The sequence below is a fragment of the Dama dama genome, chromosome 30, assembly GCF_033118175.1.
Source record: "Dama dama isolate Ldn47 chromosome 30, ASM3311817v1, whole genome shotgun sequence".
NCBI lineage: Eukaryota > Metazoa > Chordata > Mammalia > Artiodactyla > Cervidae > Dama > Dama dama.
The window spans coordinates 17,169,180-17,183,168 of record NC_083710.1 but is presented as its reverse complement, the minus strand read 5'-3'; the positions used below and the strand labels follow the sequence as shown (position 1 = coordinate 17,183,168).

Genomic DNA, 13,989 nt, shown 5'->3' with positions numbered 1-13,989 from the left:
TGACATATAAATTTCCATTTCAAATATTATCATTTATAATGAGTTAAAGTAAACAAAGAAATACAGAGCGTATGCTGGTTCACATATTATGAAAAACAGAATTTTCCCTACCTTTATCTGGGTGATTCAAAATCATGATTCTCCTGTGAGCTGCTCTAATCTTGGCCTTGCTGGCAGATGGGCTGTAAAAAGAAAGTGCTTGTAACAAATAGCATCAAATGCAGATTATAAATTAACAGTTTATATGAGTTTCAAGAAATTAAAAACTAATGAGAATTTCACCATCTTGTGGATAAATATAAAATTACAGCTTGTCACTTCATTCTACCAACCATCAAAATAAATCAGATCCAAGGCTACATGTACCTTCTTTAGTCCTTTGTCTCAATTAAAAAAATATATCCATAAGAAATAGGACAGGGAAATCATAGTCTGTAGACTATTACTTTGAGTGTGAAAATTTATGCTTCAGGCTCTTTCGGGGGAAGGCAGTACATACGACGTAACAAACAGGTATCTGAACCCTAGAGTGGCCAGACAGCAGGAGTTTAACCCCAGCACTGCCGTGAGGGTGGGGTGTGTGTGCTCACACTGTCAGTCAGGTCTGACTCTCTGAGACCCCACGGACCGCAGCCCATCAGGCTCCTCTGTCCATGGGATTCTCCCCGCAAGAACACTGGAGCGGGTGCCTTTTCCACCTCCAAGAAGGATGGGGTGGCCTTGGCCACATGTTTCACCCTCCCTGTGCTTCAGATTCTTCATTGTAAAACCGAGCCAGGAACAACACAGTCCTCATAAAGTAATTACGAGGGATTAAATTAGTTAATGCCAACAAAGTGCTACAACAAGGTCTGGTATGTGTAGCAAATGTTCCAAAATAGTTAGTTTTTACTATTATTATCTTTCAACAGAAAATCTCAAAACTCTTCATAGCTCATTAATTTATTTAGTTTTGTGAGACATCTATGGGAAAAGCTTGGCTGTGAGAGCCTAAACTCTAAACAAAAACTGTAGGAGAAAGTTATATAAGCCTGAAAGTATCCCTGTAAAACCTAATTTATTTAAGTACTGGAAATCATTCTTTCTAGTACATTTTCTAGGCAAGAAAAAAAATTTACACTAATAGTAACAAAAGCCTGGAGTTGCTACTTAATATTTACACTAGCTTATCTAAGCTATTTTTCTGGGCCTCAAAGGAAAATAACAGTGGCTAACTCAAAGCACATGGTGTCTGCTATGAAACTCAAAATGATCTGTATGGATGAACCACACTACAGGGACTAACAGCAGGTACTTTTAGAGATATTCAGACACAGGTTTAAATCCATTGCTCATTATCTATAAAACTGTGTCTTGCTTACTTAACTCTCTGAGTTATAATTTTCTCATAAGTAAAAATGTACACTAAAAAAATGAAGTATAAATAATCTAATCTAGCATTTCTCGAATGACTCAAAAAACATTACCACCAGTATCAGTTAAGTGGAAAGAAATTCTCAAGGTCTGCAGAGGTTTGCTTGCCCTTCTCCTAATTGGTCATAAAATGTTTCCATTCTGTTTTGAATACACATTCCTTGCTGTCAGTTGCCAATCCTCAATTCTGGCAGGATTTTAGTCTCAAGCTGTTACTTGCTGCTTCTAATCTCCTGGGGTTAAACAACAGACCAGCAAACAGGCTAAAAATACACTATCAAGTGCAACATAAGCATATAAAGTATTCTTCTGTAAAGAAAATAAATACGTCTTAAGTTAAAGGGGAAGCCAAAAGAAAAACCAAAATATATCCTGAGACAAAGAAATAACCTACTAAAACTTCTGGGATGCAGCCAAAGCAGTTCTAAGAGGAAAGTTTATAGTATTAAAATCCTACACTAAGGGGAAAGAAAAGAACTCAAACAACCTAACTTTACACTGCAGGGAAGTATAGGCAGAACAAACTAAGCCTAAAATTAGTAGAAGAAAAAGAAAAATCACAGTGAAAACAAATGAAATAGAGACTAAAAGACCAAAAAAAAAAAAAAAACCCAAAAACAATGAAACCAAGAGTTGTTTTTGTTTTTTGGAGAATGTAAAGAAAACAGACAAACCAGAAGCTACACTCACCAAGGAAACAGAGAATTCAGGTAAAATCAGAAATGAAAATGGAGAGATTACAACTGATACAACAGAAATACAAAGGATAAGAGGCTGTACTATACAACAAGACACTGGAAACCCTAGAAGAAATAGATACATTCCTAGAAACAAAACACCTACCTAAATGAGAGAATCTTTGTTCTTAAACAAAGCATTAATAATTAAATGTAGATCTGATATACCTCCAGCACAGGCAATTTCACTATGAATTGAAAATGGAACTTGAAATGCAATGTTGCCCAGATCAGGGATTTCAAACTGCTCCCTGGAATGTATTTGAGTGAGATAGGGGATGAGGGTGCATAGAACACAGCAGTGTTTCCTGATCCTGTAGCAAATAGAGCAGCTTTGGTTTTACTACTAGTCTATTAAATAACATTTAGAGAGAGTTCCACAGACGCTTTTAGAAAGTCTGAGTATCACAAATGTATGTGTAATTTCAGAAAATAGCAGGTATAGTAAGTTTTCCCAAGCAATTTAGGCTTTATGCAATATGGTAAGAAAACATAGAATCATCTAGTAACATAAGAGAATTTCTTTGTTTTTAAGTAGGGTATCAACAGAGTCAGCCCCATTTTGTCTTTACCTACTTGTCATATAGTCTAAATCATTTGGATTCCAAGACCAAGGAAAATGGAACCACAGCAGTGTATTCACATCTTAAAAAAATTTCCTCAGAACAACACTGCCTGACTGAAAGAAAGGGCTAGAGGAAAGCAAACAAACTTTGCCTTTCTATGTAATGCGTTAAAGGCAAATATTTAGACTTTGCACTCAGGAGAGAGACAGGAGAGGCTCAGCACTTGTTCTCTGGTAAGCGCTTTGATGGAAAAGGTACTGCGTGGGGCATTTTACTCCAACAAGGCAAAGCAGTATTAATTCAAATCAAAACTGAAGAAGCTAACGTGCACAAAAGCTAAAAATCAGTGCCTCTGTGACAGAACCAGAATCTGTTTGCTTAGCTGGTATTTACTGAGTAGTTACTAAGTGCCATGTTTATGCTAAAAAAAACTTCCTATGTGTTAATTTTTGCAGCAGTCCTATGCAGGAGAAACTAATGGTGACGCTGAGGCCACCCAGCTAACAAGTGGTAAAACTGATACTGGTACCCGGATTCACTGTTATTCAGTCTGCGCTGTTAGTCATTCAATTTTCCTTGTGAAATTCTGGACAGCTTCCCGCTCAATGGAATAAAACTTAATAACCATGTATCTAAGTCAACTCCGAATTATCTATACTAGAAACAGGAGTACCCTGGATGATATTAAATGATACCTCAAACACTTTTGTTTGGTTTAGTAATGTGCTTTGTATTCACATATCCAGAATGCAAATGGGATAATATAGGGACCTCAGAAAAATAACAATGGCATTCAGATTAATATTAAAGCAAAGAATAGTTAGCAACACAGCTAATTTAACACTGTGGTTTCCCCTCCTTAAAATCATTTGTTTTTTGTATTCTTGGTGAGAAAGCTCACCTCTTTCAATATTTAATTGAAGCACCAAGCCAAACTGACCTGTTTCTCTCTTATCCACTTTTTGTGTGTGTGGTTTTTTTGATTAGTCATAAGAAATAACAAAATGTTTTGGCTTTAAATATCTGCTAACCTACAAGAGACTTAAAAATTCTGTCAATATAGGACTTTATGATCTATTCTGCTTAATTATGTTGACTAAGTCACCGTAAGATTTGTTGTAGGTGACATACTATAACCAACCCAAGTAAAATTTTGAGTGAGCTCTAGGGAACATAAACAAATATAGATACTGGTAAATCTATGCTAGGGGATGTATTCTTAATTCTCAGTGTTAAATGATATCATACAGTAATCACAAAGGATCATTAACTATCTCCTATACTGTTCAAAGTCAGACAATAAATGGCTACTAAGGTGAAATAAGTATAATAAAACATGCTAGCTGTCAAATCGTGGAATAGATTCCATGATATAACTGAAAATATGATACAGATCAAATTAGAAAACTGAATTCAGAAAGAATTTAAGGTCACAATAAGGGGTTTTGATAACTGTGTTGAAATTTTAGTGTTCAAACACAACAGCTCCTTGTTGAGGGATAAAGGCACAGCACAACTATGCCTGATTTTTTTTTTTTTTAGAAGTAGTAGGATAATCTCTTAGACTCAAGGTCTGGAAATGTAAAACTTTGCTATTTTCTCCTCTGCCTATTCATAATTTAAAATATAAAGATAATTTTACTGTAACATTTTCTCCTTTTTCAAGACAAACTCAGCCACAGAACAAAATAACACTTACGCAGCACACCTACCTTACACCCAAAATGAGACTCGCTTCTCGCCTACTCATTTTCTGTTCAAATCCTCCTCTGTAGTAGGATGAAAAGCTCTGTACAGGGAACAAAGAGCGAGAGATGGTCAGCTCCACGTATGAAGGGGCATGACCCCGACCCTACCACACAGCTGCAGTGGGAGGAGAGGGTTTTCCAGAAGGCAACCCGGAACCATGGGAGGCGGGGCGGGAGAGCACTGGACAGCAAACCTCGGCATCACTCAGCGCGTCAACTGCTGTTTCCACTTCCCAGTACACTAACGTTCCTGCACTGAGGAACGAGAGAGAGCGGGAGAAACAAAGGCTTCAACTTTTCTATGCTCTACAGGGATTTTCTCATTGGATAACCTTGACCAAGTTACTGCTGAGATGACAGACATCTTTTTAACCTACAAGACGGGCTGACTGAAAAGGGGAGGAGAAACTGACAAGACAAGGAGGCCATCAGGAGAGCAGACGGGAAGGCCAGGAGGGACCAGAAGACTGGACCCAAGGGTCAGCGTGGCTGGAGAGGTCCTAGCGAGGAGGAGAGGAGTGGCAGGGAAGGGACGGAGGCCAGGCGGGGAGGGCCCTGGGAGCAACGGAAATGACGGGATCTCACTCCCAGTGGCAGGAGGGCCAGAGCACTGGGTGCACAGATGTGACCTGGGTTACTCTAGGGCTGCCCTGGTGGCTCAGTGAGTAAGAATCCGCCTGCCAGTGCAGGAGACCGGGGTTTGATCTCTGATCTGGGAAGGTCCCACAGGCCACACTACTGAGGCTGTGCTCTAGGGCCCGGGAGCCAAAACTGCTGAGCACGCGGGCCGCCACTGGTGAAGCCTGTGCGCACCACAGCCCATGCCCCTCACAAGAGAAGCCGCCCCAGTGAGAAGCCCACACACGGCAGCTAGAGAGCAGCCCCCGCCTGCTCCATCTGTAGAAAAGCCCATGCAGCAAAGAAGCCCCAGCACAGCCAAAAATACATTCATAAATGAAATTAACTAAAAGGATTACTCTGCGGAGACAGGTAGAGTGGATGCAGGAGGCCAGTAAGGACACAACAACAATCTAGGCGAGAGACGGTGGTGGTTTGGACCAAACTGGTAGAAGAGGAAGAAGCCAGAGCTGTCAGATTTGGGGTGGATATGGAGCTTGGATTGAATGTGGGGTAGGAGAAAAAGCAGGGAAAGATGACGCAATAAACGCTGCCGTACTCAGCACAGGGCCCCTTCAGGAGCAAGGCACTACTCCTCAGACCCCGGGGCTGCTGCTGGCAGACAGCACCCTGAAGGCAAATTCCAGCAACGGCCTCTGCTGAAGAATGCCAAGCCCACATCCCCTTCCCAGGGCAGCCTCTAGCTGACAGCTGGCTGACGTCATGGTACAAACACTGGAGTTCTCCAGGGCTCAGTCCTTGAGCTTCCCAGGTGATGTCATTTAGATTCATGGCCCCTGGCCACAAGCTGGGACAACCACGATGAGTCACCTGAGAGTCAGAGGCCCCCCGTGCCCCGCCCCGCCAACCAGCTGCCTCAGGCCTGTGCTAAGACTGCACTGCAGCCTAAATTATCCCTCCATCCTTCTTCCCTCTCTTGCCTTCTGGAGCTGTTGATCCTCAGAGCATTCTCTAATAAACTAACAGCTTGCTAATCTGTGTCTCATTCTGGTTTCCAGAGAACTTCAACTGCAAATGACTGCAAGGTTTCTGGCCTAAATTGCCAATTACTGACTTAGAGGAGGAGTGGTTATTTGTTTTTTGTGGGTGATAGATATCAGGAGGTTGGTTTTGGTTATATCAAGTTTCAGATGTCTACTATGTATGTAAGTGGAGGAAATGCCTGACCTGGAGATAACATTGGGGAATTACCAGTACACAGACGGTATTTAAAGCCAGGAGACTAAACGCGATCACCTGGAGACGGAGAGTAGCTAAGAAGGGGGAAGACTGAGCCCTGGAGACTGCAACATTCAGTGGCAGAGAAATGGAGAGGGGTCAGCAACGGGCACTGTGAAGGCCCAGCCGTGCGGGGGCAGGAGAAGCAGGCGCCCAAAGTGAGGAAGTGGAAAACAGTGCCAAGCTTTTGAGAGGTCAAACAGCAGCGGAGCTGAGGCTAAACCTCTGGATTTAACCTTTGCTAAACCTAAGGCTAACTGAAGGGACTGGGCGTGAAGGTTTGATTAGAGTGAGTTTAGGAGAGAACAGGAAGAAAGGAATGGGAGACAGCAGAGAGACACAACTTTTCAGGAGCGCTTAGAGAAAACTGCATGCGTGAACTCAACTTTACCAAGGAAAAACGTACATACATGATTGAATGTGCACATGTTTCTAAAATGTGAACCCTTTCCTAAGGAATGATAAATAAGTATGTGCTTGCATAAAACAAAATCTGAAAGTATACACCCACTCAATGTTATTTTGGGGTGGTGGAATTATGAATATTATTTTCTTCATGTTCATTTATACTTTCTAAATTTTCAACAATGAACATGGTTACTTATACATTTTTTTTTTAAGGACTAAATAAAGGAAACCAAGGAAATTACTAGAGTGTAAAAAGAGTCCAAGGGAGCCAGATCTGGCCATTTATATAACGTGTTCTTTTTGACCGGCTTGTCATAAATTTCCATTGGTAATAATCCCCTGACAATTAATCCTTCAACAAATACTTTAGCACCTAATATGTGCCAGGAACTTTTCAAATGAGACAAGTGAAACTCTGTCCTTCACCACACAGTTGTTCCTGTCAGTGTACCAGTGCTGTGAGCAATATAAGGTACTACCCCAAATTCCAAGTGATTAACAAGCTAGTAAGAAAACAAAAAACAATCTCCTCCTCCAAACTGGAAGGGAATCAAATTGTTTAAGTACACATATTAACACGGACAAATTTGTATATATATATATATATATATATACATATATATATATATATACACACAAGCACAAAGACAGATAGGGATATGTAAAAGAATAAGAGATGTATAGGGAATATACATAAAGGAATAGGGCTTTAACAGATGAAGAACAGCTGGTTTTAAGGTTTCTCTCAAGCAACTAAAATTTTTACTAGATGCATACCTTACTCCCTAATATTTCTTTTTTCTTTTTTCCTTTATTTTTATTACTTGTAGGCTAATTTCTTTCCAATATTGTAGTGGTTTTTGCCATACATTGACATGAATCAGCCATGGATTTACATGTGTTCCCCATCCCGATCCCCCCTCCCACCTCCCTCCCCATCCCATCCCTCTGGGTCCTCCCAGTGCACCAGCCCTGAGCACTTGTCTCATGCATCCAACTTGGACTGGCGATCTGTTTCACACTTGATAATATACATGTTTTCGATGCTGTTCTCTCAGATCATCCCACCCTCGACTTCTCTCATAGAGTCCAAAAGTTTGTTCTATACATCTGTGTCTCTTTTTCTCTTTTGCATATAGGGTTATCATTACCATCTTTCTAAATTCCATATATATGTGTTAGTATACTGTATTGGTCTTTATCTTTTTGGCTTACTTCACTCTGTATAATGGGCTCCAGTTTCATCTATCTCATTAGAACTGATTCAAATGAATTCTTTTTAATGGCTGAGTAATATTCCACTGTGTATATGTACCACTCTCTAATATTTCTATGAGTATCTACCTTTGGGAGTTCCAAATTTTAAAGTTTTCAGCATACAATAAACATAAATTGATGATATTTCATAAACTGTCATTTCCACTATATTCACAAAGTTCATTAACCCTAAAAGCGGCTATTACATCCAAGCAAATTTTTTACTTTGATTTTTTCCAGGTAGAAAAGGTGACTAAGAAAAGGTTAGAGTCTAGCATCTGGATGAGGCTCAGACCATAAATACTGACCTGCTTTCAAGTAAGTCAATCTGTAACTATACAATCATCACGATCCTTCTGAAGGAACGAGATCATTTTTGAGGACAGACATTTAATATTTGGGGCTATATATAGAAAAGTAGAAGACAAAATCATGCCTTCTCAACTCATGTGGAGTTTAGGTTTTATATTACCTAATTTTCAATTGAAACTGTAACCCCTTTGAAGCTTATAAATACAACATACTGATACTGCATTATATCATTAGCTTATATAGAAACACGCAATGCAGAACTGTTTTCTGACAACACTGGTGGGTCAACAAAATGGTAAGATTCACAAAAAATGTGATTATAATAAGGAACAACTATATCAAACAGATGGAGTAGATAGTTAAATTTTTCTAACAGAATTTCCAAGAACAGAAAGAGTGGGATTTATTCTGTTGTCTATTTGAAAGATACTCTGATCCTTACAAATTATTATTTGTATTACTTTACTCATTAAAATATATAAATATATAAACAAAAGTCAAAATAATTTTCCTTCTAAAATTAACATTGAATACTGTAGTGCTATATATTATCAAAAATGATGTGAAATTAACCAAGTTAAATGAAAGTCTTCATTAGCTAATTTACTCAATCACTTGAAACATAACAGCCCTCCAAACAACCAGAAAAATACATCATTCCATAGTCTTAAGAGAAGAAATACATTTTACATTTAACATAAACTATAAACTTTAATTATGCAGAATCATCTATTTGATTTATAGATCCACAGAAGGATAGTTCTAATTAGTATTATTTCCATGAACTTCACCTAACCATAAAAACAATTTAAGTCCAATTTTAAAAACTTGTATTCAAGTAAAAGGCAAATTCACAAATAGAAAAATAAAAGCCTCAAAAGAAGATGAATGACTTGGGTTTTTTCTCCAAAAAAAAATTAGGGGTAATCACACAATAGCTGAGTCAATAAACATACATGAATACTTAAAAAAATTAAGAAAAAGGCTCTGATTAAGAATAGCAGACTGAATAATAAGTCTTTTACTTTCCAAAGGCTCTTTAAAATGAGATATTTTAAACAAGAAAAATCCATAATTGGCCTAGAAAACAAGAAATGGAACCAGTACCAAAGCAGAAAGTTCAAAGAAATCCTGAAAGGTTTAAAACAGGTGAGACTGCACATAAAGAAAAATCACAGCAACCCACTCACCAGAGGAAAGAAAGACGAAAACACTCAATCCAGGGTCAACAAACACAAAACATAGCATCAAGGTAATTAATAAAACCAGGACGGCAGACAGAGACCATTCCTAACTTCATCAGTACAGGGCTAAGGGCTGCCGCCTGCCGCCTCAGCCCTCAGGCCAAAAAAGAGACTATGCCTGGAATGCACCTTAGTGCACAGAGCAGGTCCCAAGGGAAGCAGAGAGGCTTAACAACAGATCACATTTCAGAACCCAGAGGGCTGAAGAGAGGGGACATTTATACCAAGGAGTAAACACACACAGTACTCAACCACACCTGCGTTCTGCAGGTTCCCAGACAGCCTTTGGGCTTCTTGCTTTGGAGGAGATGTGACTGTGGACATAACCCACCTCCGTGCTCACAGCACACTGCCAATCCTCTCCTTCAGTTAAACTACTGAAGCAAATCTATCAAACTGCTGAAAGAGGCCATGAATGAGTTCCAGGAGCAGAGACACACTGGAAGGAAAAAATATGAGGATCTTACAGAACAAACAGCTGTATATGGAAAGAGGGGAAGAAACAAACTCTCCATACATTCCATATGAAAGAAACTATTCTAGGCAACACTCCAGAAAAATGGGAGAGAGGGAAGCGTGAGAAAAAGATGAGACAGAAGAACAAACTGATGTTAAAGCATAGAAGGAGCAAATACACTTTGAGGAAAAATGAAGCGGGAGCCCACAGGAACCCGAGTCTTGAACCTTCTCCTTTGAATGACAGGAATTTACTGACACATGACTGCAGTCCCCATCTGTTAGTAACTGGTTCAATGGACAGGGTTATAAAAGCAAAACACTGTAAATGCCGAGCTTATGAACTTGGCTTTTTGAGATCAATGCCAAGGGAAGTATGCATATTTTTCATTCTTCAATTTCCCTGGAACAATTAATGTTTAAAGAATTATTTTCAAAAACTAACATCTTCACTGAGGTTTAATTACGATGATGATAGATACTCCAAGAGGCTTTACTGCAAACTGCATGAGTGGTACTTTGTGGAAAAGAGGCCAGATGAAAGCCACTTGTCTTAACTTGAAGGCCACAGAGGAAAGGGTGGGGTGTATCCCTTTCCTCTTATTAAGAAATGCTGTCCCGCCTTTCAGGACACCCATGACGGTCTCTTAAACTACGCCACCTTACCTGTGAGCCTCCACAGAGCAGTGAAATGTTTCTCGTTTTCTTTCTCTCCCTTCCTTTACAACGTTGAATAATGTAATTCTACAAAACATGAGTCTTCTAGTTATAAGTCTGTCTACTGAAGATCATCAAACAGGAGAAAAATGATTTCTGAAAGTCTCCCAGTTTACTATACATAAACATATAGCAAGTAAAGGATGAGATGGTTGGATAGTATCACCAACTCAGTGGACAAGAATCTGAGAACTCCTCAGGAAACAGTGGAGGACACAGGAGCCTGGGGTGCTGCAATCCACGGGGTCACGAAGAGTTGGACACGACTAAGCAACTGAACAATAACAAACGTGGAAAAACAAACATTTATGTCACTATTTCCAGGCCTATTGCTCTATTTCTACTGACCATCACCTAGTCCCTGGACTATCTCAATGCCCTCTCAACACATTTCACAGCTTCTCCTCTGGCTTATTCTAGTCTGCTGCCCTCATGCTCATAACCTTCCAAAGGCTTTCCATCAGACTTAAAATCTGCAGTCCTTGTCATAGTCTACTTGGCCCTAAGTGATATGGGCCCGAACGACCACTATTCCTTCCACACACTCATACTGGAGTTACTCCTGCTGCTAAATTCATCCCCACCTCAGGGTCTCTGCAGCTTTCCCACTGCCTAGGAGGCACTTCAGATGTTCACATGGTCTGTTCCCTTCTCAGAGAGACCTTCCCTAACCTATCTAAAATAGACTCTTCTCTGCTGTCAAAAAATCAATCTCTTACTCTGATTTGGGTGGCCCAGTGGTACAGATTCCACCTGCAATGCAGGAGACACAGGTTTGAAGACTCCCTGGAGGAGGAAAAGGCAAGTCACTCCAGTATTGTTGCCTGGAAAATTCCATGGACAAAAAGGAGCCTGGTGGGCTACAGTCCATGGGGTTGCAGAGAGTCAGACACAATTGAAGTGACTAGGACTTCATGCACCCTGATTTAGTTTTTTAAAGAAAACTAAACTTCTAACTTCAATACCTCTACATATTATATATCTTACTTATTTGTGATTTGTCTCCACTAAAAAGTAAACTCCTAGAGGGCAGTGTCTTTGTCTGGCTCATGACTACATCGCACTCCCCATAATTACATCTAGTATGGAGCAAGTGCTTCCCTTGTGGCTCAGCTGGTAAAGAATCTGTCTGCAATACGGGAAGGCATTCGATCCTGGATTGGAAAGATCTCCAGGAGAAGGGAAAGGCTACCCACTCCAGTATTCTGGCCTGGAGAATTCCATGGACTCGTCGGGAAACAGTGGAGGACACAGGAGCCTGGGGTACTGCAATCCATGCAGTCCCAAAGAGTCGGACACGACTGAGCTGCTTTCACTTTCATGTAGTAGGTGCTTAATGAACATTTGTTGAATGAATGCCATTAGTAAATACCTATTAATACTTAAGACGAAATATAAACAGAAAAGCAGAAAATAAACACACACTCCCTCTAATCACAGACATGAATTTTCAATTGGCAAAGTCACTTGTAGTTCTTTCGTTCCTGAGTTTAATTATCTGTCCGTTTGTCATCCTTTTATTATTATTTTTTAAATTTATTTATTTATTTATTTTTTCAGTGGGTTTTGTCATACATTGACATGAACCAGCAATAGATTTACACGTATTCCCCATCCCGATCCCCCCTCCCACCTCCCTCTCCACCCGATTCCTCTGGGTCTTCCCAGTGCACCAGGCCCGAGCACTTGTCTCATGCATCCCACCTGGGCTGGTGACCTGTTTCACCATAGATAATATACACGCTGTTCTTTCGCAACATCCCACCCTCACCTTCTCCCACAGAGTTCAAAAGTCTGTTCTGTATTTCTGTGTCTCTTTTTCTGTTTTGCATATAGGGTTATCGTTACCATCTTTCTAAATTCCATATATATGTGTTAGTATGCTGTAATGTTCTTTATCTTTCTGGCTTACTTCACTCTGTATAAGGGGCTCCAGTTTCATCCATCTCATTAGAACTGGTTCAAATGAATTCTTTTTAACGGCTGAGTAATATTCCATGGTGTATATGTCCCACAGCTTCCTTATCCATTCATCTGCTGATGGGCATCTAGGTTGCTTCCATGTCCTGGCTATTATAAACAGTGCTGCGATGAACATTGGGGTGCACGTGTCTCTTGCAGATCTGGTTTCCTCAGTGTGTATGCCCAGAAGTGGGGTTGCTGGGTCATATGGCAGTTCTATTTCCAGTTTTTTAAGAAATCTCCACACTGTTCTCCATAGCGGCTGTACTAGTTTGCATTCCCACCAACAGTGTAAGAGGGTTCCCTTTTCTCCACACCCTCTCCAGCATTTATTGCTTGTAGACTTTTGGATAGCAGCCATCCTGACTGGCGTGTAATGGCACCTCATTGTGGTTTTGATTTGCATTTCTCTGATAATGAGTGATGTTGGGCATCTTTTCATGTGTTTGTTAGCCATCTGTATGTCTTCTTTGGAGAAATGTCTGTTTAGTTCTTTGGCCCATTTTTTGATTGGGTCATTTATTTTTCTGGAATTGAGCTTCAAGAGTTGCTTGTATATTTTTGAGATTAATCCTTTGTCTGTTTCTTCATTTACTATTATTTTCTCCCAATCTGAGGGCTGTCTTTTCACCTTACTTATAGTTTCCTTTGTTGTGCAAAAGCTTTTAAGTTTCATTGGGTCCCATTTGTTTATTTTTGCTTTTATTTCCAATATTCTGGGAAGTGGGTTATAGAGGATCTTGCTGTGGTTTATGTCGGAGAGTGTTTTGCCTATGTTCTCCTCTAGGAGTTTTATAGTTTCTGGTCTTACATTTAGATCTTTAATCCATTTTGAGTTTATTTTTGTGTATGGTGTTAGAAAGTGCTCTAGTTTTATTCTTTTTCAAGTGGTTGACCAGGTTTCCCAGCACCACTTGTTAAAGAGGTTGTCTTTTTTCCATTGTATATCCTTGCCTCCTTTGTCAAAGATAAGGTGTCCATAAGTTCGTGGATTTATCTCTGGGCTTTCTATTCTGTTCCACTGATCTATATTTCTGTCTTTGTGCCAGTACCATACTGTCTTGATGACTGTGGCTTTGTAGTAGAGTCTGAAGTCAGGCAGGTTGATTCCTCCAGTTCCATTCTTCTTTCTCAAGATTACTTTGGCTATTCGAGGTTTTTTGTATTTCCAAACAAATTGTGAAATTCTTTGGTCTAGTTCTGTGAAAAATACCGTTGGTAGCTTGATAGGGATTGCATTGAATCTATAGACTGCTTTGGGTAGAATAGCCATTTTGACAATATTGATTCTTCCAATCCATGAGCATGGTAT

At 39.9% G+C, this 13,989-nt stretch overlaps 1 protein-coding gene across 2 annotated transcripts in view; it reads right to left on the bottom strand.

The window, feature by feature from the left end:
* The window catches only part of DNAJC15 (DnaJ heat shock protein family (Hsp40) member C15), an 82,448-nt gene that overhangs the window by 25,231 nt on the left and 43,228 nt on the right, over nt 1-13,989 (bottom strand). For both annotated transcript variants that reach the window (XR_009691337.1, XM_061133514.1), the window contains exons 4-5: nt 4,429-4,505; nt 112-182 (exon numbers count right to left, since the gene is read on the bottom strand). Coding sequence is in view for 1 of the 2 variants with exons in the window: in XM_061133514.1 (XP_060989497.1) it covers nt 112-182; nt 4,429-4,505 (148 nt within the window). In the remaining variant the exon portion in view is untranslated. The remainder of the gene's footprint in view (nt 1-111; nt 183-4,428; nt 4,506-13,989) is intronic.